This window comes from Aspergillus aculeatus (genome assembly GCF_001890905.1).
Source record: "Aspergillus aculeatus ATCC 16872 unplaced genomic scaffold ASPACscaffold_5, whole genome shotgun sequence".
Lineage (NCBI taxonomy): Eukaryota > Fungi > Ascomycota > Eurotiomycetes > Eurotiales > Aspergillaceae > Aspergillus > Aspergillus aculeatus.
The window spans coordinates 6,014-30,426 of NW_017962980.1; the positions used below are offsets into that span (position 1 = coordinate 6,014).

General features: G+C 43.5%; 8 protein-coding genes across 8 annotated transcripts; 3 read left to right on the plus strand and 5 right to left on the minus strand.

Annotated features, from left to right (window-relative positions):
- Window positions 1–1,678: 1,678 nt before the first annotated feature.
- On the minus strand, window positions 1,679–3,521 carry ASPACDRAFT_1886862 (NAD(P)-dependent alcohol dehydrogenase). The gene is made up of 3 exons (XM_020198438.1): window positions 3,456–3,521; window positions 2,157–3,398; window positions 1,679–2,099 (listed from the first exon to the last, which is right to left on the minus strand). The coding sequence occupies exons 2-3, from the start codon at window positions 3,282–3,284 to the stop codon at window positions 2,034–2,036; spliced, it is 1,194 nt and encodes a 397-aa protein (XP_020057484.1). The 5' UTR covers window positions 3,285–3,398; window positions 3,456–3,521; the 3' UTR covers window positions 1,679–2,033.
- Window positions 3,522–4,399: 878 nt separating this feature from the next.
- ASPACDRAFT_41406 (aromatic alcohol reductase) lies at window positions 4,400–5,402 on the plus strand (the record flags this gene model as incomplete). Its single annotated transcript, XM_020200933.1, has 2 exons — window positions 4,400–4,867; window positions 4,947–5,402. 2 exons carry the CDS (start codon window positions 4,400–4,402, stop codon window positions 5,400–5,402), a joined length of 924 nt encoding a protein of 307 aa, XP_020057485.1.
- Window positions 5,403–5,508: 106 nt separating this feature from the next.
- On the minus strand, window positions 5,509–6,608 carry ASPACDRAFT_41407 (WD40 repeat domain-containing protein; the record flags this gene model as incomplete). The annotated part of the gene is made up of 2 exons (XM_020200934.1): window positions 5,509–5,866; window positions 5,929–6,608. The coding sequence occupies 2 exons, from the start codon at window positions 6,606–6,608 to the stop codon at window positions 5,509–5,511; spliced, it is 1,038 nt and encodes a 345-aa protein (XP_020057486.1).
- Window positions 6,609–8,083: 1,475 nt separating this feature from the next.
- Window positions 8,084–10,043, plus strand: ASPACDRAFT_1854548 (uncharacterized protein). The gene has a single exon (XM_020197392.1). It carries the CDS (start codon window positions 8,429–8,431, stop codon window positions 9,959–9,961), a length of 1,533 nt encoding a protein of 510 aa, XP_020057487.1. The 5' UTR covers window positions 8,084–8,428; the 3' UTR covers window positions 9,962–10,043.
- A 981-nt stretch (window positions 10,044–11,024) lies between these two features.
- On the minus strand, window positions 11,025–13,708 carry ASPACDRAFT_1879784 (uncharacterized protein). The gene is made up of 4 exons (XM_020198176.1): window positions 13,124–13,708; window positions 12,139–13,051; window positions 11,607–12,061; window positions 11,025–11,507 (listed from the first exon to the last, which is right to left on the minus strand). The coding sequence occupies exons 1-4, from the start codon at window positions 13,313–13,315 to the stop codon at window positions 11,376–11,378; spliced, it is 1,692 nt and encodes a 563-aa protein (XP_020057488.1). The 5' UTR covers window positions 13,316–13,708; the 3' UTR covers window positions 11,025–11,375.
- Window positions 13,709–13,919: 211 nt separating this feature from the next.
- ASPACDRAFT_115706 (uncharacterized protein) lies at window positions 13,920–14,846 on the minus strand (the record flags this gene model as incomplete). Its single annotated transcript, XM_020195917.1, has 1 exon — window positions 13,920–14,846. A coding segment is annotated over one exon (927 nt), but the record flags the coding sequence as incomplete, so codon positions are not given.
- A 6,172-nt stretch (window positions 14,847–21,018) lies between these two features.
- ASPACDRAFT_76996 (uncharacterized protein) lies at window positions 21,019–22,029 on the minus strand (the record flags this gene model as incomplete). The annotated part of the gene is made up of 1 exon (XM_020204845.1): window positions 21,019–22,029. A coding segment is annotated over exon 1 (631 nt), but the record flags the coding sequence as incomplete, so codon positions are not given.
- A 587-nt stretch (window positions 22,030–22,616) lies between these two features.
- Window positions 22,617–24,310, plus strand: ASPACDRAFT_26403 (cytochrome P450; the record flags this gene model as incomplete). Its single annotated transcript, XM_020199419.1, has 5 exons — window positions 22,617–22,767; window positions 22,820–22,879; window positions 22,933–23,196; window positions 23,265–23,633; window positions 23,703–24,310. Coding segments are annotated over 5 exons (1,452 nt in total), but the record flags the coding sequence as incomplete, so codon positions are not given.
- Window positions 24,311–24,413: the final 103 nt, after the last annotated feature.

The window sequence follows — 24,413 nt, forward strand, 5'->3', positions numbered from 1 at the left end:
AAAATAAATAGAATAGATAAAACAGATAGAATAAATAGAGCAGATAAAATAAATAAATAAATAAATTAAAATTAGAAAATATTATTATACTATAATTAAAAATATATTATACTTTATATATTATTTATATAAAAGAAATATATATTATAAATTAATCTGTAGTTATTAACTTATTTATTATATTTAATCTTTCTAATCTGCAGATATAAATAGTTAAAGTAATAGTTATATTTTAATCTAATTTTAACTGTACGGTTAAAAATTTTTTATATTTTAATCTAACCGTCAGATTATGGCTAGGTTAAGATTAAGATATAACAGTCAGGTTAAGCCACTCTACCAAACAGAACTATAATTATATATTTTTATATATATTTCTTACTATAAAAGCAATAATTTTATAAAAAGCTGGAATTTATCAGTACTACTAAAAATTTCTTATTATTTTCTAAGAATAAAAATAAAAAAGATAGTAATATTTTATTTACTTACTTTTATTTAATCTAAAAAGCTTTTTTTTATATACTTTTAGGCAACGGTTAAAATAGTCAGATTAATAATCTATTAATCTAAATATATTTTAATTATATTAAAGCTAAAAAAAATATAACAGATAGATCTTAATACTAAGAATAATTAAAATAATTAATCATCCGATTTTTAGCTATACTACAGTTAGATATAAAAATTTTCTTAATCTGGCCATAACCTGGCGGTTAGGTATAAAAATTTCAATTAACCTGACCTGACCTGGCCGTTAGCCACTCTATATAGAATTTAGTTTTAAATATTAGTTAGTATCTGAGATTTTGTATGCTATATATCAAACTAGTATTAGCTTAATATATATATAAAAAATTTTTATATAAATAGATAAAATAGCTTTCTAACTATTTCTTTTTATTTTAAGACATATTTCAATTAGCACAATCCATCCATTCAGTAATAAGAATAGTAGTAGTTTATTAAATTTTAAGACTAATTCTTATTATTCTAAAAATTTAATAAGATTTTAGAAGTTAAATGTTAAAAAAGATTAGAGTTATTAATATCACAACTGTTATATAAAGAATATATAGATAGACTGTTAATAATCTGCTATAGTTCCAGGGGTTATCTATAATAGTTATAGCCGTACTTTTTAATAATAATACAATTTTAAAAACTATTATAATATTTTTTATTATTCATTCATACTATTTCAATACTGAATTATAATCCGTCGCCTGTAAAATAATACTGTTTTATAAAACTTAATTCTAAAAGTATTTTAATAAGCTAATTTACAGTAGTTATAAATCGGTTGATATAAACGGAATAAGCAGTATCTACTATCTATTTTATAATCTTAATAGCAGCGATCCTAATATTATTCTAGCTTTATATATTTTTAGTATAAAAGTATACTCAACTGCTGTACTAAGTAAAAAGAAGCATATTATATATATCTAATAGATAATAATAAAAGTTTATAATAAGATTATAACAAAATAGTTTACCGGCATCTACAATTACTAGTATTAAAAAATTTACTAATATCAGGCGGGGATATGGGCGGATCTGTTAGTTAGATAATAAGAATTATATTTTTCTATCTATTATCAAATAAAATTTAAAACAATTTTTATTAAAAAGTATATTAATTATATCTATATATAGATCTTTTTAGTATTAGACTCGGCGGTTCGTAGTACGACGCAATTACTGCTGGATCTAGGACTGATGAATGAGGTCAAGTCGATTGTAAGCAAGTGGATGGGTCGGTGGATTAAGCTGCGAGGAGGTCCAGTTCGTAGTTCCGAATTTGAGTATGTCCTTATACTCAATTAATGCCATGTCTAGTGTCTGTACGTGAATATGTTGCAAATAGTTTAGACTCATTTCTTCTGAAAAGTCGATGTAGAAAGGAGCTCATGTTGTAAATAGACTCGCGAGAGCCTCACTGGGGAGTATTTTGACAGTGATCAAATCTGATTCCAGTCATGATAAGACGTTCTACCGACATCCCACCAGCGCAGCGCAACGTCAGCAACTCACTCCTCCTGCACGCGAACAATGACCTTGCCCTTGGCCCGATGACTCTCCATCCGCTCATAAGCCTAATCCCAAGCCCAGTTAGTTGGAAGCGCAACCAACAAGCACGAAGCGAGACATACCATCTTCGCGTCCGCCATCTCCCACACCGAATCCACCACCATCTTCAGTTCCCCGTTCTGCACCAAGCGCATCACCCTGCCCAAAGACTCCCGGTTCGGTCGGGCACTATAGAACTGATAGCGGCGGGGCACGCCGCCCAGCACGACCGGCCACAGGGGCACCATATGCTGATTCCAGACAAACGAGAGCAGGCCCCAAAATGTGGGGCGGGCTGTCATGGCGCCCAGGTTGATGAACGGTTTGCCAGACGCAAGATACGGTGCGCAGCGCGTGTAGAGCTCCGTCACGCCTACGCAGTCGATGATGGCGTCGAAGGGCCGGTCGGCGTGGTGGGTGCGCAGGTACTCGTGCAGGGGGTGCTGGGCCTGGTAGTCGACGACCTCGTCCGCGCCGATCGACCGGATCAGCGCAGCGTCGGTGCCGGACGCGACGATCGTGCCGGTCGGCCCCAGTACGTGGCGCGCGACCTGGATGATTAGCATGCCCACGCTGGTGCTGCCCCCGTTCACGAACAGCTTGTCCCCGGCTATCAACTTAGTCAGGTCCAGGACCTGTACGGCCGTGCAGCCGCAGGCGCTGAGGCCGGAGGCTTCCAGGAGGGATAGGGTGGCCGGTGCCGGTGCTGGTGCTAGTGCTGGCTCCAAGGCTCGGGGTTCATGATCATCCTCTTGGGTGGTGATAGTAGGTTCAGGGCCTGGGGCCTGCAAGGGGATCAGTTGGGCGGCCGGCGCAATGACCCGTTCGGCCAACGCCCCTTTCCCTTGGACAAAGACCCGTTTGGCCGCACAGCAGCCCAGGACGAGAATGGAGGGCTGAAGGTCGGGTCGAGTCGAGGGGATGGCCGACCCGACGGCCAGAATGCGCCCCGAAAATTCGAACTCGGGGACCCCCAGGCGCTCCTGGCGGTTGTAGATATGCGGCAGGGAGTAGGGCTGCGGCGGCAGGGAGCGCATCATCGTCGTGAACCCTGAGTTCATGGCCACATAGTTGACCGCGATGAGGAGCTCGTCGGGCGCGAGCTCGGCTGCTGTGGGCGCAGGGGCCTCCTCATCTAGAACGACGGTTTGCGATGGAAGTCCCGACTGCGTGTAGGTCCAGGCTCGCATGGTAGTGGTCGTGGTGGACATCTTGATGGTGTTTTCTGGAGGCGAGAGGCGATCAAACACGGTCGCATCAGCAGTCAATCCTCTCTTCTCCGCAACCCATGGTGAGGCCCTCGTGCGGAGAATTATTTGTGCATTCTGGTATGATGTCAGATAAAAAATGCATGAGGATTGTATGAACTCCGGTGCATATACTGTTCACGACTGTAGTTTCGGTCGGGGCATCGGTCGGAGGTGAGATCGCACCCCGAGTTCGGATTCGGACTCGTTGGATAGTGATCCAGATCAATCACATCCTAACCAGTCGCTTGAGATTGATTACCAGCAAAAGAAAGCGAAGGATCATGCAGGCAGTGGGGGAAGCGAAGGATCATGACGGGCTGCTAGCCTGTTGGTACTGGACTGATGATGATTGACTTGATTGATGGATATATCCGGTTGAGCCTCAGCTGTGGGGAAGAATGGAGAGGATCGCAAACCTTACGCAAAAGGGAAGTCGAGATGTCGAGTCGAGTGTCCAGAGACCAGAGACCAGAGACCAGAGAGCAAAGTGCAGAGAGCAAAGTCCAGACAACAAAATACCCACTTTGGACTCCGATGGCGGACTCGTCCCGAGCCTAAAAAGTACGCCGTCGGATCCAGATTTCCAGATACGAGCCAATTCACCCTCTAAGGTCCCACTAACCAGCACTAACAGACACTAACTCGATCAGATCTACTTTGGTATTGACTAGTAAATGACTTAGTATCATTGACTCCCTTTCATTTGCCTAAAACCAACCGCGTCGCCGCCTAAAGTTAAGTTGGATCCGAGCGGTGCAGGCAACCGGCCGAGGCCAATCTTAGCAGCGCCTCGTAAGGGGGATTTCTTTGTTCAAGGTTAATTGACTTATTTAGCTAATTTAGAACTTGAATTGGATTACTAATGTGATCTTGATCCATAGAAGTACATGCCTCAGGTTGCAAACGCCATCCCCGCTATAACTTGCCTTAATGGTGGTGTTTCTCTTTTCCCCCCCTCATCAAATTAATTGATTGAACCCTAACTCACCCCGCCATCCCGACCACCAAGACAACACTATCAATTAAAGCATTATCACCATGACCATCACGATCCAGAAAGTGGCCATCTTCGGGGTATGTCCAATGTCTTTTACCCCTCCCCTGGCTGCAAACTGACCCCCGCACGGGCATCGGGCAACTTTGGCACTCCCATCACCGCCGCCCTCCAACGCGCCGGCTTCGACATCACCATCATCACCCGTACCGAATCTTCCTCGACTTTCCCCGCTGGCCTGCCCGTCATTCGAACCAGCTACACCCTTGAACACCTGACCACAGCCCTCGCCGGCCAGGATGCCGCCATCTGCGTGGTCGGCCCCGGTGGCATCGGCGCGCAGGTCACCATGATCGAGGCCGCCGAAGCCGCGGGCGTCAAGCGATTCATCGTCGACGACTTTGGCTGGGGCCCCGAATTTCGCAATTTCCCCGAATTCCGCGCCATTCACGCCCATCGTCGCGCTGGTTGGGAACTCGCCAGGGCGAAGGCCGAAGCCAATCCCAACTTCACGTTCACGGGCATCACCTCGGGAAATCCGATTGATTGGGTAAGGGCTGCCTTGTGTTTTTGTTTCTCTCGGGGTGTGAATCCGAGGATGGGAATCTGTCATACTGACTCCGGTGTAGGCCATGAAGCGGTTCCCGCAGATGGGCTTCGACATCGCCCGCTCCTCGGCCATCATCTATGACTCTGGCACGGAGAAATTCACCGCCACCACCCTCGCAGGCATCGGGCAGTCGGTCGTCGGAGTCCTGCAGCACCCCGATGAAACCGCCAACCGGTTCGTCAAGGTCATGTCGCTGATCACCGACCAAACCGAGCTGCTGGAGGCCTTCCAGCGCGTCACGGGTCGGCAATGGCCAGTCCAGCGCGCCTCCGCGCAGACCCTGATCGAGAGCGGACAGCGCAAGTTCCAGGCCGGTATGGGCGGCTGGGTGTTGGAATTGGTGGTGGCGCAGATGTACGATGAAGGACAGGCCCGCTGTGTCATGGCTCCGTCGTGGGAGGCGTCGGATTCCCCCTTGCTGGGGGTGAAGAATGAGAGTGCAGAGGAGGTGGTGTCCAAGGTTTTGCAGTTGTGAACGCTTGGTTGCATATGTAGTAAATTGAAGCATTGAGACACCGATCTTGGCAATCAGATCATTATAGTTTTTTTTCTTCTTCTTGGGTTTGTTGGCGGATCGGTGCTTATCGTTTGACGGCGGTCTTGGGCTTGCATTCGGCGTCGTCGACGGGGTGGAGGACCACCCGCGTGGGATGTTCGGGGGTGTTGTACCGGAAGCCCTTGCTCCAGTCGTAGCTCACGGCGTAGGCAAAAATACTACCGTCATGGTTGAAGCCCGTCGAGGTGATTGGGGCGCCGACACTGGGGAATGGCTTCAGACGGTGGTGGGCGTCCTTGTCCCAGAAGGCAAAAGTCCCGTCGGCACCGGCCGTGCTGAAGGTGTAGTACTTGGGATGGAAAGAGATCGCATTCACCGCGTACACATTCTGCGCGTTTTTCCCAGCAGACATGTCCCGATGGCAGCGGAAGGTGAAGTTCAGACTGCAATCACCATTGTTAGCGTACAATTCTCTTTCTCGACCTGGACACAGACAGCAGCTCACCTGGAATTGCTCTCGTCGACGTAGTGGAAGCCGGTGCGACCCTCGATGCTCCCGATGGCAAACCCCGACGCATCAGGGATGCAAGTGACGGTGCGTGTCTGATGCTTCAAGGGACTGATCACCGTTTTGTAGATTTGGCCCGGGTTGTTCAGCTGCACGATATGCATGTGGCGTCCGGCGGTGGCCACGACAAGAAGGTTCTGACAGAGATCCATCGAGTAGACTCGCTCCTGGCATTGGAGGGTCGCCAGGGGTCGATCCTGGCGCAGATCCCAATACTTGACCGTTTGATCCCACGAGCCGGTCACGGCAATGGGGTCACGCATGCCAGGATTCCCGAAGAAGCGAACGCAGCGAACGGGAGCCTCGTGGGCTGCAACCTGCTGCGCCTCAGTCCCTGCAGCCAGGTCCATCAGTCGTGCGGACCCGTCGGCGGCTCCTCCCAACACCTTGGCCCCATCAGGCGAGAAGGCGCAGCTCAGGACCGGGGCAGGGAAGTTGAACAGTGCTTTCCCTTCCCCCTTCACTGACTGCGACACGTCGTAGATGCGCACCGTTTGGTCCCAGGAGGCCACCGCCAGATGGTTGGCGACGGGCGACCAGCTCAGTTCCGAGACACTGTCCGCCGGAGGATTGGCCAGGTCGACGTCCTTGACGATGGAACCCTGATTGTTGGCCATGGTCACTGAGCGGCAGAGAATCAGGAGGCAAGACTGCTGAGAGGGTTCTATATGGTTATTGTTGGGAGGGCTGTGGGCAGGATGGAGGCTCAAATAGGATAAATGGTCGGATAATCTCTCTGCACTCACCGCGCTCTTGGCAAATGTCGAGTCTCGAGACAGACCAGAGCCAGTGGAGCATGTCGGAGCCTCTTAGTCGAAAGGGGATTAGAATAGGGGGGCGGAATTGCCATGCCAACGATCCTGGAGGCTGGAGGAGTCCGATTGAGTGGAGAAGGTAATCCGGGGCACCGGCTTCGTACCGTAGTCGGAGATCCGAATTTGCAGATTCGGACAAGGAGCACGAGCATTCGGGGGCCAAAAGTGGTCTGGGCCATTGAGAATTTGAGACATAAGGTAATTAGCGTTGTTAGTGGTTTTAGTGGTGTTAAGTGCTGAGCTGATAAGTTATTTGAGTTAGTTGAGTTAGTTGAGTTAGTTGAGTTAGTTGAGTTAGTTGGTGGAGAAAGTTGAAATGATTGAGTGATTTACAGTTGCTACAGCCCGCAGCCTGCACTAGTCACGGCAAAGGACTGGGACTAATGGCTGTCATCTAGTGATATACAAGCACTAAGTACGCAGTGAGATTGCTGATAATGAGATGATATCGGGCCACGTGTCCCGGCGATTCTTAGTTTCACAGCGAGACGGTTGAAGACGGGCGTTGGGGTTTAGTTGGGGAGAGTTGGGGTTAGTTAGGGCTGTGGGAGAATGAGTCCAACCAAGTGGGCCTCACCTTAGTTACAGAAACCAACTCAAGACTGACACATCTATCTGACTAATAAATGGATGAACTAAAATGCCCAATAGCCAAATCTTCGGTGGTTTCATCCCAATCCCAGTCATTGGATGCCTTAACAAGAAGCGACAGGGAGAGAAGGGAAAGAGGGGGACAAGGGTCTCTTTCACACCATACTTGATGCTTGATAATACCCGGCATCAGCAGCAAACTGCTTCCCTCGCGATGACAAACATGACGCTCGTTAAGCAATGTGACCAGTCTCCTTGTCAGACCAACCTGAAGAAGAGCCTATCGAATGTAACCCAAGACCGACTTATGCTTTTTCCGGTTAAGGCACTTCGTACTGTTATCTGGCTGTCGTAGTTTCGCGATCGGGCCTGAGCTCGCCTCCACCTGGCTCCGGCTCCAGGATCTAGTATGCATGCTTAGTTGCTCACCCATCCATCATCCATCCCATCTTACGTGTCGGCTGATGTTTCTGGTCTTCTCAGTACATTCTCTGCTGCTTCGGCTGTTGCCGCCCTAAGACTTTCTCGGCCTGGCTAGTGATTCGTTATTCGACGCTCCGCCTGCGGAATCCACCACCCCCGAATGAAAAGGCTGAGACGCATGAAGGAGGGAGCAGTAATCCGAGTCCATTCCTAGATCCATTCCTGCAGAGAACTGCAGCTCCGCGGGGCTGGTTTCCACTGAGGTGGGGACAGGAAACGATCCTCCTACCAGAGACATCCTACCCTGAGGGGTGATAGAGCGGTCTATAAAGACCTACCAGCATCTCCACGTGGATGATCGGGGTGCATACCAACTACTGCTGCTGCTGTTGATCTTCAATCCCAGTCGGAATGACTTACCTACCCCCGGACTATCCGACTGTCATGAATGAGGCCGAACCATCTGTCGTGATGGCCGAGCAGTCCCCCGCCGATCTGCCTGCGATCGCTGTCGGGGCCAGAAACTGCGCTGTGAGCGGCCAGTTTCCAACTCGAGTGCGACTCCCTGTCGGCGTTGCCTCAAAGCCCATGTTCGCTGTGTGACCACCATGTCACAACCGCATCGGACGAAACCCTTGTCTTCACTTCCCTCCCTGCATCACACCGAGTCCAACTATGATCATCATGCGGCCACCGTAGCGGGGCAACCCACCGTGGCAGCAGCAGCAGCGGCTGCAGATCTGGGAGACTTGGATCCTAGCCTGCTGGACATGACTGGTGTGCAGAACCCTCGTCGTTCCTCACATTCCCCCAGCATGACAAACCCATGGGACTCGCGGCCCGGTCGCCCACGACAGTTGTCCAATTCCGATCACTTCCCTCCAAACGGCGTGCTGGATACGGACGGGACACCGTTGCTGGACTCCATTGACCAGCTGCCAGATCTGAGTGCCAGCCGTGGGTTTGGGTTCGGCGCCGCACTCACCCCACACTCTCCCTCCGGGGGCTCGGACTTCTTCGACTACTTTCGTCCCATGACGGAAGACAACAATCGGTCGGCATGGATGGACCCTTTCACTCATCTACCCCAAGATCACGGCGAGGGAACCCCTGTGGGGGGCAACTACCACGGATCTGCAGGAAGGACCCAGTTCCGGTCCTCATTGCAGTCTTCTCGGGGGGTAAACGGGTTTGAGACGCCCCATCGCGAGATGGACATTATGAGCATCAAGAACGAATGCATTGCACGAATGGGCGAGTTGAACCGCAGTCTGCTGCAGGACGTCGGGCTGGTCAACTCGGGCAAAGTGGCTGGAACTTTGCTGTTCTCGCAAGCCTCTCGCTCGACGTATCTGGAGGTCGAGAAGGGTCGCCAGGGTGGCCAGAACTACCTGATCGGAAAGATGTTCCACAGCTCCAAGGAGCTGCTGGATATTCTCAAGCAGTTGGAGCGATGCCGCGGCACTCTGTTCCACCCGGGATGTACCGAGCCCACGACTACCAGCACCGCTGATGAGACCGCCACCACGCTGAACCTTAACACCACTGGGCCCCATGCCCCTTCTTCACCTTCACCCTTGGCAGGGAATCCTCTCCCAGCTCTTTCAGGGCCTGCACCGGGCTCAGCCTCCCGTTCCTCTTCTCGCGCCTCCTCATCCTCCTCCTCTGCTGCCTCTATATCCGGGAACTCCCAATCCTCCTCCACCTCCGCCCCCAACACCTCCCCTGCTATTTCCTTCCAACTCGAAACCACCCTCACCCTCCTCTTCCTTACCGGCTACACCAGCTTAATCCAGCTTTACGAGGGCGTCTTCTCCTTTATCCGCGATTCAGTGGCTGCCAACCCGACGGGCTCAAACTTCCTGCCGACCCTGCCCAACCTCCAGGTTGACGGTCTCGAGGTCGGCAGCAGCACACGCGACCTGCAGATCTGCATCCTACTGCAGGTGAGCACGCACATGCTCAACCAGATTGAAGAGCGACTACATGCTATTCGCGACCGTGCAGAAGGGCATGTCCCCGCTGCGCTCCTGGACACAATCCTCGATCGGAGTTATCCATCGCAGCGCGGGGCCAAGGGGCGGCAGTTGTGTCGGATCGTGCGGGAGATCAAAGAGCATCTGAGGCATCATGCGGAGTAATTATTCATGACATTAATATAATACCTGGGGAAAATTAGCTTATGACTTTCTGATATAAAAATGGAATGACTTTTAAACTCACGTGCTTGTTTACAGGATTAGAAAGAGGGTGGTGCGAAGATCGGCTCAAGCGGTCGTGAAGGCTGGCTTAATAACATACATATGATCGTATCCCTGTAAGGTCTCCATGAGGTCAGGCACAGCATAATTCGAACTTTCTCAGCAATATAACCTTTCGTTTGGACCAGTGTCGTCCGCAGCCGCCACCGCCCACCAAGACATCTACCCTATCCGCCCACAGTAGTCCAGCACGAAAGTGAGACCAACTTATGTCAGGCTAGCTATTGGCCAGCCTACCTTGAGATCTAATCTTTTTGATAAGCGTAATTCCGCTCGCAGAAAACCTTTTATACGGACATAAACTCAATCGCATCCGGCCGATCCGCCACGAGGGTCCAACCTTCTACATCATGTGGAAGTGAGACCACCTGCCTGTCACGAGCCATAGCTAGTTTCAAGATGACTTCCAGATCGACAGACTGGCGTCAAGACAAGCTCAATGCTAGCTCAATGCTAGCTCCATGCCCGGCTTCGCATAACTGGGTCCCGGGTCTCCAGTCGCCACGTGCAATCGCCATCGACCGGCGTATGCGGTGCTGTGGGGGCATGGGATGGTGTAACCGATCTAATGCAAGAACTGGTATGGCAATAGAAGATAGATTAAGAGTGGGTTTAGGGGCGAGCATCTGTCCCTGGTGAGGCTTCGGCTCGGAGCTGGCTGCTGGGATAACTCCGAGCACGGTGCATAAGGGGAGACATTTGTGTCGCAATGCCGTGCACAAGGGCTTGCGATCTGATCGATCATTTGCTGATGTTAATGCCGATGCTGGGACTTTGATCATGCCATGGACCCCTGCGACGAATCATAATAGGCGCGCTCAGGCTAGCAGGGCTACGTGTTCTTAACTTTGTGATTTACTAGTGTTGCTCGAATGCAGTAATTCGACTGACTACTAAAGACCTGCCATCTGCAGATATTGATTATCAACTTTCTAGAATCCATGCGAAACCTGTGAGCAGTACTTCCCGCACTTCGAGCTCATTCAACCATGCAAAGTCCGCCAAGATTATGACCTGCTAACAGTCCGGAGAGAGCTGAGATACGCCACATCCGGAAAGTCTGGGTGTTCAGATTTACCCACGCAACTATAATCCTTAGATGTTCCAGATGTTCCATATAATCTGGACTACTCTTCCCTCTTGTATCAACTGATTCAGATTCAATTGGTGTAAAGCAGAACGCCATATGTGCTGCATTCTAGATTCAACTCCCGGCGCGCCACAGCATCGTCTTTACCGTTCCACCACCACTTCCCTAGCCCTCTACCAACCCATTCAATTAAGATTCAGCAATTCAAGCCTCTGCAGCTGCCACCTCCGCCTCCGCCGCCTCCTTCTTGTTCTCCTCTGTCTGCGCTTTCAGACTCTTCCAAGGAAATCCAAAGGACACGACAAACCCGAACAATGCCGCCGCTGTCGAAAGCCACTACACATCACAACTCCAAATTAGCCTCACACCACACGCCCCAAAGCATCAAATCCACCATAAACATCAGGGACGAAAGGAAATGTCAAGCGAACGTACCATAACCCCCGCGATCGCATCGTTGTACACCTGCAACACGACGCCCAAGCGCGAGGGGTCAATTTGGGCTGTCAACTGGCGCACCTCCGAGTTGCCCGCGGCGACATACTGCTGCACCTGCGCCTGGGTCATGCCCGCCTTGTTCACCAGCCCAGGCCGCAGCAGGTTTTGGAAGATGGTTAATGAGATACTCAGCATAATGCTGCTGCCGAAGTACTGGAAGAAGATGACCAGCGACAGGGCCACGGGGATCAGATGTTTCTGCTTGGCGAGGGCGACCTGCACCCCGAGGGTGGGTGCCTGGATAATGCCGAGCGCGGCGCCCTGCAGGATCTGGTAGCCGATCCAGTTGGGCCGTGGCGTCGAGGGGTGGAAGTTGGTTTCCAAGCCGGAGCCGATGGCAAGCACAGCTGCCCCAAAGAAGAGCCAAGGGTTGAAGTAGCCGGTTTTGTTGACTGGTAGGGGTTAGGGTTCGTTAGCAAGGGGATAGGGCTCTGCTGGTGCGATGGACACGGGCAAGGAGAAAGCATACCGATGACTCCGATTACAGCCTTGGAGATGAAGTTGGTGATCACGTTAGGAAGTAACATGACAGCACTGCTTTGCGGGTTGGCTCCCTTGATGATCTGGAACCACTCGGGGAGGAAGTAGCCGACCACGACGTAACCACCCAGCAAAGCAAAGCCGTACAGGCAGCTCGCGATGATGGTCAGGTCCTTGAAGAAATTGAGCGGCAGCATCGCGTCGTCCCCCTGGTAGTACTCCCAGACCAGGAAGAGGATGAGTGACACCCCGGAGCCGCAGAACAGGCCGATGATGGTGGCCGAGTTCCAGGCGTGCTCTTTGCTGCCGTCGCCGCCCCACTGCAGGGCAAGGAGGAGCATGACTACCGCGGGGATGAAGACGAGACAACCCGCCAGATCAAGCTTCTTGATCAGCTCCGGGAGGGACAGCGGGGTCGTCCGGGCGGGCCTCTTGGGCGGACGGAAGAAGAGGACCAGAGCCAGGAGAGTAACGCCGCCACAGGGCAGATTCAGGTAGAAGCACCAGCGCCAGGTGCTGTGGTCCGTCAGGAGACCGCTGATGACCGGGCCGAGCACAACGGCTGTGCCCACGAGCGACATCATCAGACCCAGGATGAGCGACTGCTTGTCCAGGGGCACCACCGCAGAGACGATGGCCAGCGTGCCCGACAAGACCCCAGCTGCACCGGCTCCCGCGATCGCCCGTCCAACGATGAACATGGGCGAGTTGACGGCCACTCCGCAGAGCAACGAGCCAAGCATGAACAACCCGAAGAAGATCAGAAACACCAGCTTCTGCGGAAACTGGGCGTAGGTCTTGCCGGCCAGCAGCTGGATGGAGGACATGGTGAGGGGATATGCAGCGCCATACCAGCCGATATCCGCGGTCGTATGGAAAGTTGAAGTGATGGAAGGAACGGCCTATCGAAGACACGACACGTTCGAGTTAGCCGATATAGTATCATCATAGAGGAGGAAGAAATCTGGACTAACCGTGCCAAGCATGGCCATATCCATGGCTCCCAGGAATAGAGCCAGCCCCAGCCCGACCAGCACCGTATACAAGGGCAGGCCAGTCAAGGCCGTGGATCCCGCAGCATTGCTGGCGGGCACTTCCTTGAGCGTCTCAGCCGCGGTGGCTTTCTCCACGTCACTGATCTCGCTCGTGCGGTCTGAGGTTGACATGATGACGGTAATTGTTGGTCGAATCCGTGGGACCGATCCACAGTAGTCACCCTGTTTGAGCCAAGATGCAACGAGAGAAGAAGAAGATGTAGGGCATAGTAATAGGGCTCAGCGTTGTTTGCTTCACCATGTCATACTCATCACCGAGTCCGAGTCCGAATCCGAAAGGTCGCCGAACTTCTAGACCCTTTCCTGCATATTTCATGCACAACAAGCTGACCTCGAGACGATCATTGGTCGAATCGATTGGTAATCACCAACATAAGCAATTAGTTATGCGAAGCAGGATTCCTCAGCATGTGGCTTGCGATTCTGAGGAAAACTAAGAATCTCATCAACTAGACTGAAAACCACAGCTGGGCATTGAGTATTCCTTGTAAGTTCTGGATATGTCAATAGGTTCGGAGTCCATGAATTAGTATATGTACTTAAGGTTGAAGAGCTTAGTAGGGTTGCGGAGTATAGAGCAACAAGACACAGTGAGGTGGTAGATAATTCATGGAGAATTCATACTCAATTAGGAACTAGCCAAGCGACAATAAGAGTAACTAATTCAGGCCCGAGAATATCAAATACAAACATTAATCAATAATGATTCGTCGAATCACTCATCGCTGAAGACCAAGCAGGAAACCTCAATACTCCACCGATCGGGGGCTCCCTGGGGAGTCCGGGGATCGCGGAAAGCCGAATGCACGGCTCTGCCTCCCTTGACGGAACTGTCCTTCTGCAACGCCTTGGAGTCAAAGATCTGGATCAACAACGCCTCATCCTGGGTGATGCCACTGAGGTAGAACCACCGCTGTCCATCCGCATAGCGGGGGGCCCCAAAGTCCTCGCGGTATTGCTCCGCCGCGTCAGGCTTGGCGACCGGCCGTCCAAGAGGCATGTCCAGCCCACCTACGCCTCCAAGATGACTGACAAAAATCTGGATATCCTCATCCTTGACCGTGGCAGAACTAGCTACCGCCACCGGACAGGTGTAGACGGGCCCATTGAGGGGGGTCCAGAAGTGCACGATGCGGTAGCGACCTTGCAGCAGCCGGGGTCCCTCTACGGGGCCCATATGTCGAAGAACGCGGTTGATGGCGGCGGGGCCCGTCTGATCCAGATGAGCGATCATGGCCGGAGGATTGTAGGGCACCGGCCAGTTCTGCGAGTGGCGGATGCCGTGGCGGAAGATATGCACTGTGTGGGCGCCGGGAATGGCAGACTTGACGGCCGCTTCGACAGCCGGGTAAAAGGTCTTCTCCACGCTTTGGATGCTGTCCCAGTTGACCTCGGGGCTGCGCGGAACATCAGTCAGGCCTTGCAGGACCTGGAGTGAGTCGTGGTCGAGATTGACGCTGTCCTCCTTGCCGCGGAGGTCCTCGACGGTGACCATGGCGGGCTCGCCACGAATGTTGGTGTAGGGAACCCCCGCGGGAGGAGGGTTCTTGATGAACATGTATCCCGTGCTGGGCTTCTGAAAGTACTGGGCAAAAAGCACGGGAGTAGTGATGTCCCCTTTAGGGGGTGGGGGGGTGTTGTGTCTTGTGCATGAGATGCGATAGTAGGAACAGGGGTGGCAGTGGCGGTCATTGCGGTGGCCATGATGGAGATGGATTGGGACGGTCTTGTGATACCGCGGTGTGATGATGATGACGGAAGATTTGAATAGAGGGTGATGTGATTGATCTGTAGGGTGACTGGTGCTTTAACTGCGTTAGATATACACTGAATCAGTTGTCTGTGCATCATGAGGGAGGATTACTATCCGAAATGTCCTCCGTGAAGTCGGAGCCCAAGTCGGATATCGGAGGGGCGGCTTAGGGCTGGGCACCGAAAGGAGCTGTCAGCCCTCATGCGGGGTGATACTATCTTGCTTGGATGACAAGTGTGTGAGGCGTCTTCTGGTCGTATGTGATGGACAGCTGGTCACAACCCTCTATTTTGCGATGCAACGGCAGTTACAATCCGAAGCACTTCTTACGGGGATATGCTGGGTCAAGATACTTGTTACGATTCTCTGGAATTAGATGGATACGATCGAATCTGCCTTGTGAGAGTAAACGTATGTGTGTATTGGTAGTGGTTACGGCTATGTAGGCCTTTTTTTAAGAGGTGGCGAGATCCAAAGTCACGTGATCCCAGATATCTCATATCTCTTATAAATAAAAAAATCGGTACTGAATTATATATAAAAAAAATATAAAACTGTTTGTATTTTTAAAATAGAAAATAAAGAAAATATAGATATAGAAATATTAGATAAGATCCACCATATCAAGCTATTTAATAAAATAAAAATAAGTAAAATATTTAAACAGCTTTATAAAACTATCAGCTGCTTGGTCTGTTGTACTGATATAAATAAATTTAATATTTTTAGTATATATTTTATATTATATAAAATATTATTTAATAAATATATATTTAGTTTTTATATAGAATTTTAGATTTTTGGCTAGGACGATAGCGGATTGATTATTAATATAAATTACAGTAGATTTAATTATTAATATCGATATAATATTAAAATATTAAATATTTAATTTAGTAAAAAGAAATTAAAGCTAAAGAAGTTTTTAGATTATAACAGCTTAAATAATATATTTATTTTCGATGGAGAATAGTATTATAATAATCTATTTTTTTAAATTTTAAAAAACCGATCTGCCAGCAAGCTGAAAGATATAGCCGGAATTTAATATAATATTAAAAATATAAAAACCGGTCCAGTCGGTATTATAATAGCTAATAAAATTAAAGTCTCTATATTAATAAAAAAAATAATAATTTAGTAAATCTAAAAAATAATATTAAATAAGATTTATAATCTAAATATAAGACTTATTAGAATTTACTATAAAGAATAATAACTTACTGATTATATATATAATATCAGAATAAATATTAAATATAATCTAAATTAAAATATTATTATATTTTTAGTATAATTTAATATTATTTAATTAGACAGTTTTAATATATTTAAATAAAGGATTTTTATAGTCAAAAAATATAAAAGAAGATTTACAGATAAACAGGCCGAAATATTTAAAATAGTTTTTAATATAAAACTTCTATAAGAAATAAATATTATTATTTATTTATATAATATTAATATTAAAAAAGTATATATAAAGATTATTATTAGTAAAATTAATAAAATTATTCAGCAGTTTTTTAAAAATATTAATTATAAAAATATCCGGTATTAATAGAAGAATATTATTAATATAAATAAATATAAAAAGATACTTTTTAATAAATATAAAATAATCTATATATAAATATTTAAAATTATTTACAGTAAGAAAGTTATAAAATATATTATATTATTTATATAATATCTGCTTTAATCTATATAATAATTTTATAAATATATTATATTTACTGTTTTTTTTAAAGTTCTTCGGTAATTTAATATATATCGGTTTGTATAGTTCGATAATAAAAAAGATAGTAATAATATTAAGATTATATAATATTTAATTAAATATAATAATAAGAATAATAAAAATTTTAAAATTAATATTTTTTACTACTATAATATAGATCTTATTTATTTAATAGTTTTTATCGGTCTGTTAGCAGAAGTCTTTAATAATAAGACAAGTCTTATATATACTATTATATTTAATTTTTTATATTTATTTAAAAAATAAAAGCTGAAAGTTATATAAATAAAAAATAATATAGAAGATATTTTATTTAATCTGCTGTTATATTTTTTAATAAATAGTATTATATTATTTAAAGACTTTAATATAAGCTATAGTATTAATATAAATAGTAGAAGTATAACTAACATTTTATAATATTAATTTTTTTATAATAAAAGACTTTTTATAATCTGAAGATAGATCTACAGATGGCTGTATAACTGCAGTATTAAAATATAAAATATAAATAAATTAATTATTAAAAAAAAATTTATAAAAAGTATTAATATAAAGATCTAGATTATTATTAATTTTAATAATATATAATTATAGTAATTTAAAAAGTATATAAAACAGTTTATAAATATAAATTAAATAATATAATAGCTATTATAATATAGTTTCTATAGCTGTAGATACTAAAAATATATTATTATTAATAATTAAAAAATTAATAACTATTAGTTTATTATTAAAAATATTATTTTTAATAGTAAAAAACAGTATATTAAAAGTATCTGAAAGTATATTATATATAGTATTATTTTAAATATTTAACAGAAGTAATATATCAGTTTGTTTATATTTAATAAATTAGTTAGATTTTATATTACTATTTTTTTTCTTCGGAGTTGGAATGCTGGAAAACTTTATTTAAAATAGTTTCTAATATTAAAAAATATAATAAATAAAAACTAATAGTAGATATTATTTTAAGAATTATTTTATATATTAAAAATACTACTGTATATAGAATTAAAATTATATATAAATATAATAATAGATATTTAAAAAATTAGTTTTTTATTAAAAATAATATTACAGGTATAGATAATTTAATAAGTTTTAATATTATAAATTTTATAAACAGATTTAAAATAGTTAATAAAGCAGTCTTTTTATATATAATTATTTAGTTTATTATAAATTTTTTTAAAAGTAAGATATCAGCAGCAGCAGCCGAGGGCTCTTTAATAAAAGATATCTAATTATATATTATATAAAATCTTATATAATATTTTTTTAATAAAATTATATACTAATCAGTTTTATATATAATTAATAGTAAGAATAATATAATTTTAAAAATAGTGAGGCAGTTGATTGTCAGTTATAATTAAAATATAAAATTTAATAAAATATTAGTTTTTAATTTTAGTAACTAGATTTAAATTAGAATAATAGTATAGTATAAAATTTTAAATAATATTCTGTTTCTAATAGTAAATTACAAGCAGTTGGTATTTTAGTATATTATTACTGTAAATATATTTAATATTAATATTTAATTAATATTTAAAATAGTTCTATATTATAATAAATTTATTATATATTTTACTATATTTTTTAAAAAAAAAGATCCAGCAGTAATAAAAAATATAGTCTATAAAGATTATAAAATAATAAATATTAATTTAATTATATATAAACAGCAGGCCGCAGACGTCGATATATATAAAATTTTTAATTTATAAATTAAAATTATATAGTTCGGTATATAAAACTAAAAGTATCTATTCTTTACTATATAAATAAAGATTATATAATATTATTAGAATATTTTTTTTTAATATTAAAATTAATAATATAGTTTAAAAAATTATATATTTTATATTTAGAAATATAAACCGCACATCGGTATATCAGATAAATTAAAATTAATAAAAAAACTATTTTTTTAATTATATTAATAGTAATATTAGTAGAAACTGTATTAACAGTATTTTTAATAAATAGTAAATAAGTTAAAAAACTACAGTTATATAATTTAAATATAATATTATAATTTATTATATTAGTATTATATAAAAAGTATTATTTATTATCTGCTATAGTATAATCTAATTATTTGCTGTTTTTAATAAAAACAGTAATTTTCTTAATTTTTATATATATATATATATCCAGACGTATAAGCTGTTTATATAAAATAAGATTATATAATAACTTTAATATATATGAAATATAATTAATTTTTAATATTTTATATAATTAGTTGTTTTTATTTATAAATTTAATAAATATAATATTATAACCAACTGTATAAAAGACTTCGTTAATAGCAGTTTTAGTTTAATATATATAAAAAATAAAAATATTAAAATAATATTTAGAATATATTATACTTCCTATAGTTTCGGAGTTAAATATTTAATTATATTTATAATTTGAATATATATTTTTTTAGACTATAGTTACTATATTAAAATAAATTAAGATAATAAAAATATTAAGAAAATTAAAATTAATATTAATAATATTAACAGTCGGAAGTTCAAACGGCGGTACAGTCTTTATAAATATAAATATTATATTAATATATATATTTAAATCTTTTTTATTAACTGGATTTAATAAATACTTACTGAAGAAATAATTTTTATTATATTAATAAAAAGTATAGAATATTAAGTTTCTATCTGCAGTATTAAGTTATTTTTATTTATATTAAATATTTAAATTTAATTAATTTTTATTATAATTATAATTATTATTATATTTATAATTATAATTTCTGCTTCGGCCTCAGCCGCTGTAATTACTACTGTAATTAAAAATATTATTATTAAAAAATCTTATTAATTATAATATAAACTAACAACTGTAAGAACTGATTTTTTTATATATATTTAAATTATATAAATTAAATATAAACTGTAGAAAAAAAAATTTATTTATTAATATTATATATTAATTAATAATAAACAGCTGTAAGATAGAAATATTTTATATAACTATAAAGAATTATAAAAGTTTAATTTAATTATTAATAGATTTAATACTGTATAATTTATTAAAAGTATTTATAAATTTTATAAGAAATATATTTTAATTAGTAGTATTATTATAATATATAGACGTTTATTTATTATATAGATAAATAATAGTAGCGAAGTTTAAAACTTATATATTTTTTATAAAAAAAATATATATATCAGCTGTTATTTTATAGTTTTAAAAATATACTATAAAACTGGCCTTGTATATTACTTTAAGAATAACTAAAATTAAATAGTTTAACTAATTCTATTTCTTAATTTTAATATTATATATAGCGCGGAGTATATAATTATATTATTTAGTTTTATCGATATTATATTATATATCTATATAAATTAGCAGTACGATGTTTTTATTAGTAGTTTTATAAATAAATTTTTATATATTTTTATTTTTAATTTTATTATATAATATAAACTCGTCGGAAGCAGTATATTTGCTTTAAAATAATTTTTAAATATTTAAATTTTTAGATCTGAGATAATTATATAGATTATATTATTATATCAGTTAGTTAGACTAATTTTTTAATTTTAATATAATTTTAGAAATATTAATATTAAAAAAATCTTTAATTAATACTATAATATAATATATGGCTATACCGCTCGTATAATAGAAGTATATAATTAATTAATTCGGTAGATTAGTAAATATTAGATTTGATTATTAAACCGATTAGAATATTTTAAAGATTTTTCTACTTTACTATTTATATAATTTATTAAATAAAAATATAAAAAGCTGTTAATATTATAAATATCGGTATATATAGAAAGTTCTCGATAATAAATAATAAAAAAGATTAAATTTAATAAGAAATATAGCTACAAGGGCTTATAATCTGTAAGAATAAATATATATATATATTAGTAGTAGTTACGGCTACGTGGGCCTTCCTCCAAGAGGTGGCGAGATCCGAGGTCATGTGACCCCAGATATCTCACATGCCTACAAAGTACAAACGAAGCCCAAGGGAGATATATTACCATAGCACAAACGTAAAGCAAAGTACTACTCATTAAACACATTCAGATATAGGTATAGCATAAGTAATCAGGCCAGTGCAGCGGCTTCTCGGTCGGAGGCCGACTGGAAGTATGCAACTGGCTCATGCACCGACACACACCAGTTGAAGACATCCTTGCTCAACCCCCTTTGAATCTGTTTGATCGAGTTGAAAAGTCGGTCTGCACATGGGTAGCCTCCATCCTCCGAGGGCTTGTATACGATCAAATCCTTGAGCGAGTCGCGAGTGATGGATCCGATGGGCACGAGCACTGCCGCTGTGCCTACCGCCAGGACTTCGGAAAACTCAGGCAGCTCGGTGTATTTGATCTAAGTGACGATGATGATGAGAAGTATGTTCAGTGAACGTGCAAGGACAGGAAGACGAAATACGAACCGGTCGGACCTCCACTGGCCAGCCATACGACCGTGCTAGCTCAACACAGCTGTCGCTGGTGACACTCTGGATGATACACGAACTATTTGGCACAACCATGGTAGTCCCCCCATTATCATCATGTCTAATCCCGATGAAGCCCGCAGCCGAGAACTCATCGATTTCGGTACGTGTCTTGCTGTCGAGGTGCAGTGGAATGCCATACCCCCTGGCGCGCGCTTTGGCAGCCCACCGCAGAACAGGGGCATAGTTTCCACCGACCTTGGCATTTCCAGTTCCCATTGGAGCTGTTCGATCAAATTCCTCCATGATCAAAGCATCTACTGGCTTAGTGCCGAGGAGACTGGTGACAGGAAGAACAAAAACACAAAATGTGTACTCATCAGGCTGAGCAAGATTGATCTGAGGGCCAGAGCCCAACACCAGCGGTCGAATGTAAAGGGCGGCGCTGCTGTCAAAGGGAGGTACGAACTCGGCATTCACCGACACGGCCAATGCCACCGATCGAATAAAATGCTCTTGGGGAATGGGTGGAATGGAAACGACCTCGCAGGAATGGGCCATGCGTGCTGCGTGCACTTCCGGGCGGAAGATGCGGATCTGACCCTGCGGGTCACGAAAGGCTGTGTGTGGCCATGAGCTTGGTCATTGAATCGATTGCATCAGACTGAAGAGAAGCCTACCTTTCATTCCCTCATATGCCTGCTGACCTATGATGTCCCGGTATGTTAGCCCAGATTATCACTACCACAAAGGTAGCCCCACCATAGTTGAGAGCAGGAGAGAGTCCGCTGATAGTCAGGTCAATGCCCTTGACAACTTCGGGCTCACTCCAAGATTCAGTCGCAATACTGTAGCGACATTGAATATGTCCATTTACTAGATTTTGTGAGATGACCAACTAAATGAGACGGTTTGCTTTGAAGAGGACCTACCCTCACGGACTTTGATGCCGATGTTATCCCAGTCTGAGAAGCGTCAGCCTTTCCCATAGTCAAAGCAGTGTACTCTGTACTGTAAGAAACATACCAAGGTCGAGTGGGGCAGGTGGAAAGAAGTCTTTGGGTGCCATAGCGCTCAGTGAGTCAAAGAGTAAGGGTGTGAATCTGATCGTCGTCGATTGTTGCCACAGAGGACATAGCTGTTGTTATGAATCGCTAGTATGTACATATATCAGTTGCATTCGGGGTCGCAGGTGCCCAGTCGGATCTCCGGCCTCGGAGTCGGGCTCGCAGGAGGATTTCTTGCCGATAGATAATGTTTTGCTGACCAGACTCTGCAGCCATCAAGGTCAGTAGCCCAGCACTACAGAAGAGAAAAAATGAATCCAATGCTCGGAGTGTTGTTGAACGCCCCTGTGGCCTTGGTGAAAGCGACGACCATTGCTGCATTTTTCCTCGCTCTCTATGTACGTTCTGTTACATTGATCTCTTGTGTTGACTTGCTTGCTAACCTGCTATCCTGGTAGTTGTTGGGCTTGGTCATTTATCGTCTCGTCTTCCACCCACTTGCGCGGTACCCTGGACCGTTGCTCGGCCGAATCACGAATCTCTATGCTGCCTACCACGCATGGAAAGGTGACATTCATGAGGATATCTGGCGCTGCCATCAGCAATATGGTGATTATTCATGGCCTTGTCTCTCCTGGCCAGTCACTCATTGAATCATCAGGCAACCACATCCGATATGCTCCGGATCGGCTGGCTTTTGACACTGCTAAAGCCGTCTCAGGTACGACAGCCTTGAAGCGAGGGTGAGTATTGAAGGTCTGACCATACTTGTAGACATCTATGGCTATGGTTGGAAGGTTCGCAAGTCGCAAGTATACGATACGCTGGTCCATCGCACGGCCAACACCCTTACCATGCGCGACAAGAAGCAGCACGCAAAGCGACGACGCATCATGAGCCACGGTTTCTCGGACGCAGCCATTCGTTCGTTTGAGCCCCGCGTGCAGGAACTGATTCAAACTCTCTGTGATCTTCTGATTGTCAAGGATGCCAGCTCGGAGAGCGAGTGGAGCGCGCCGCAGGATATGGCCAAGTGGTGTAAGTCCAAGTGCACCCTCATCCCGATTAGACAGAAGTTGCCCCTAACATCAGGACTATCGATCTAGTTGACTACTTGACCTTCGACATCATGTCTTCACTCGTCTTCAGTGCATCATACGACACTCTCCGTCAAGAGAATTATCGGTCGGTGATTCGCGCCATTGAAGATTCCAACGTGCGGGTCAGTGTTCTCCTGCAAGCGCCGATCATCACCCTCTTCCGGAGTGACAAGAAGCTCTTCGGCCAGTCCATCCTCGGTCGTAACCGCTTTATCCGGTTCATTAAGAGCACGGTCAAAGAACGAGTGCTAAAAAGCAAGTTCCTCACCGACCGGGATATCTTTTCGTACTTCCAGACAAGTAAGGATGCTGTTACTGGCGAATCTATGGACATGAATGAACTCAGCGGGGAGGCTGCCACCTTGATCGTTGCTGGTCAGTATATCGCTCTCCCTTGAGCACCATATATAGTACCGCCGGGGCTCTCTAACCTCTTTTTCACAGGCTCCGATACCACCGCCACTACTCTCGCCGCAACGATGTTCTACCTTGGTCAAAACACCGAAGTCTACCATCGAGTGGCTCAGGAAGTCCGTCAATGCTTCAACTCGGAAGAGGAAATCCGGGGAGGAAGCCAATTAAACTCTTGTCGGCTGCTGCGGGCGTGCATCGACGAGGCCCTCCGCATGTCTCCACCAGCCGGGAGTGCTCTTTGGCGCGAGGTCGAGGCTGGTGGCACCACGGTCGATGGCTGTTTCGTGCCCGGAGGCTATGATGTGGGCGTGGGGATCTACGCTGCCCACCACAACCCAACCATCTACCCGCAGCCCTTCCAATTTGACCCCGATCGCTGGTTGGTAGATGATACTGGCGACGTGCGCAGTGCATTCATGCCGTTTTCTCTGGGAACCAGGAGCTGTATCGGTAAAGGCTTGGCCCAGATGGAAGCCCTCTTAACGCTGGCCAACATCATCTGGCGGTATGACTTCCGCGCTGTCCCCAGTGGGGAGATCCAGCAGGAGTATAAGCTCAAGGATCATGTCACTGGTGCGAAGACTGGGCCGGTGTTGCAGTACCGTCGGGTTGTTCGAGAAAAGACGGTGGTAGGTTGAAATTTGGTTGGGGTGTGTATCCTGGAAAGTGGTGTTGTGTGTAAATCTCTGCCAAATGTGCGTGTGAGAGAAATGATAATTTTGTTGAATTCGCCCGGAAAAA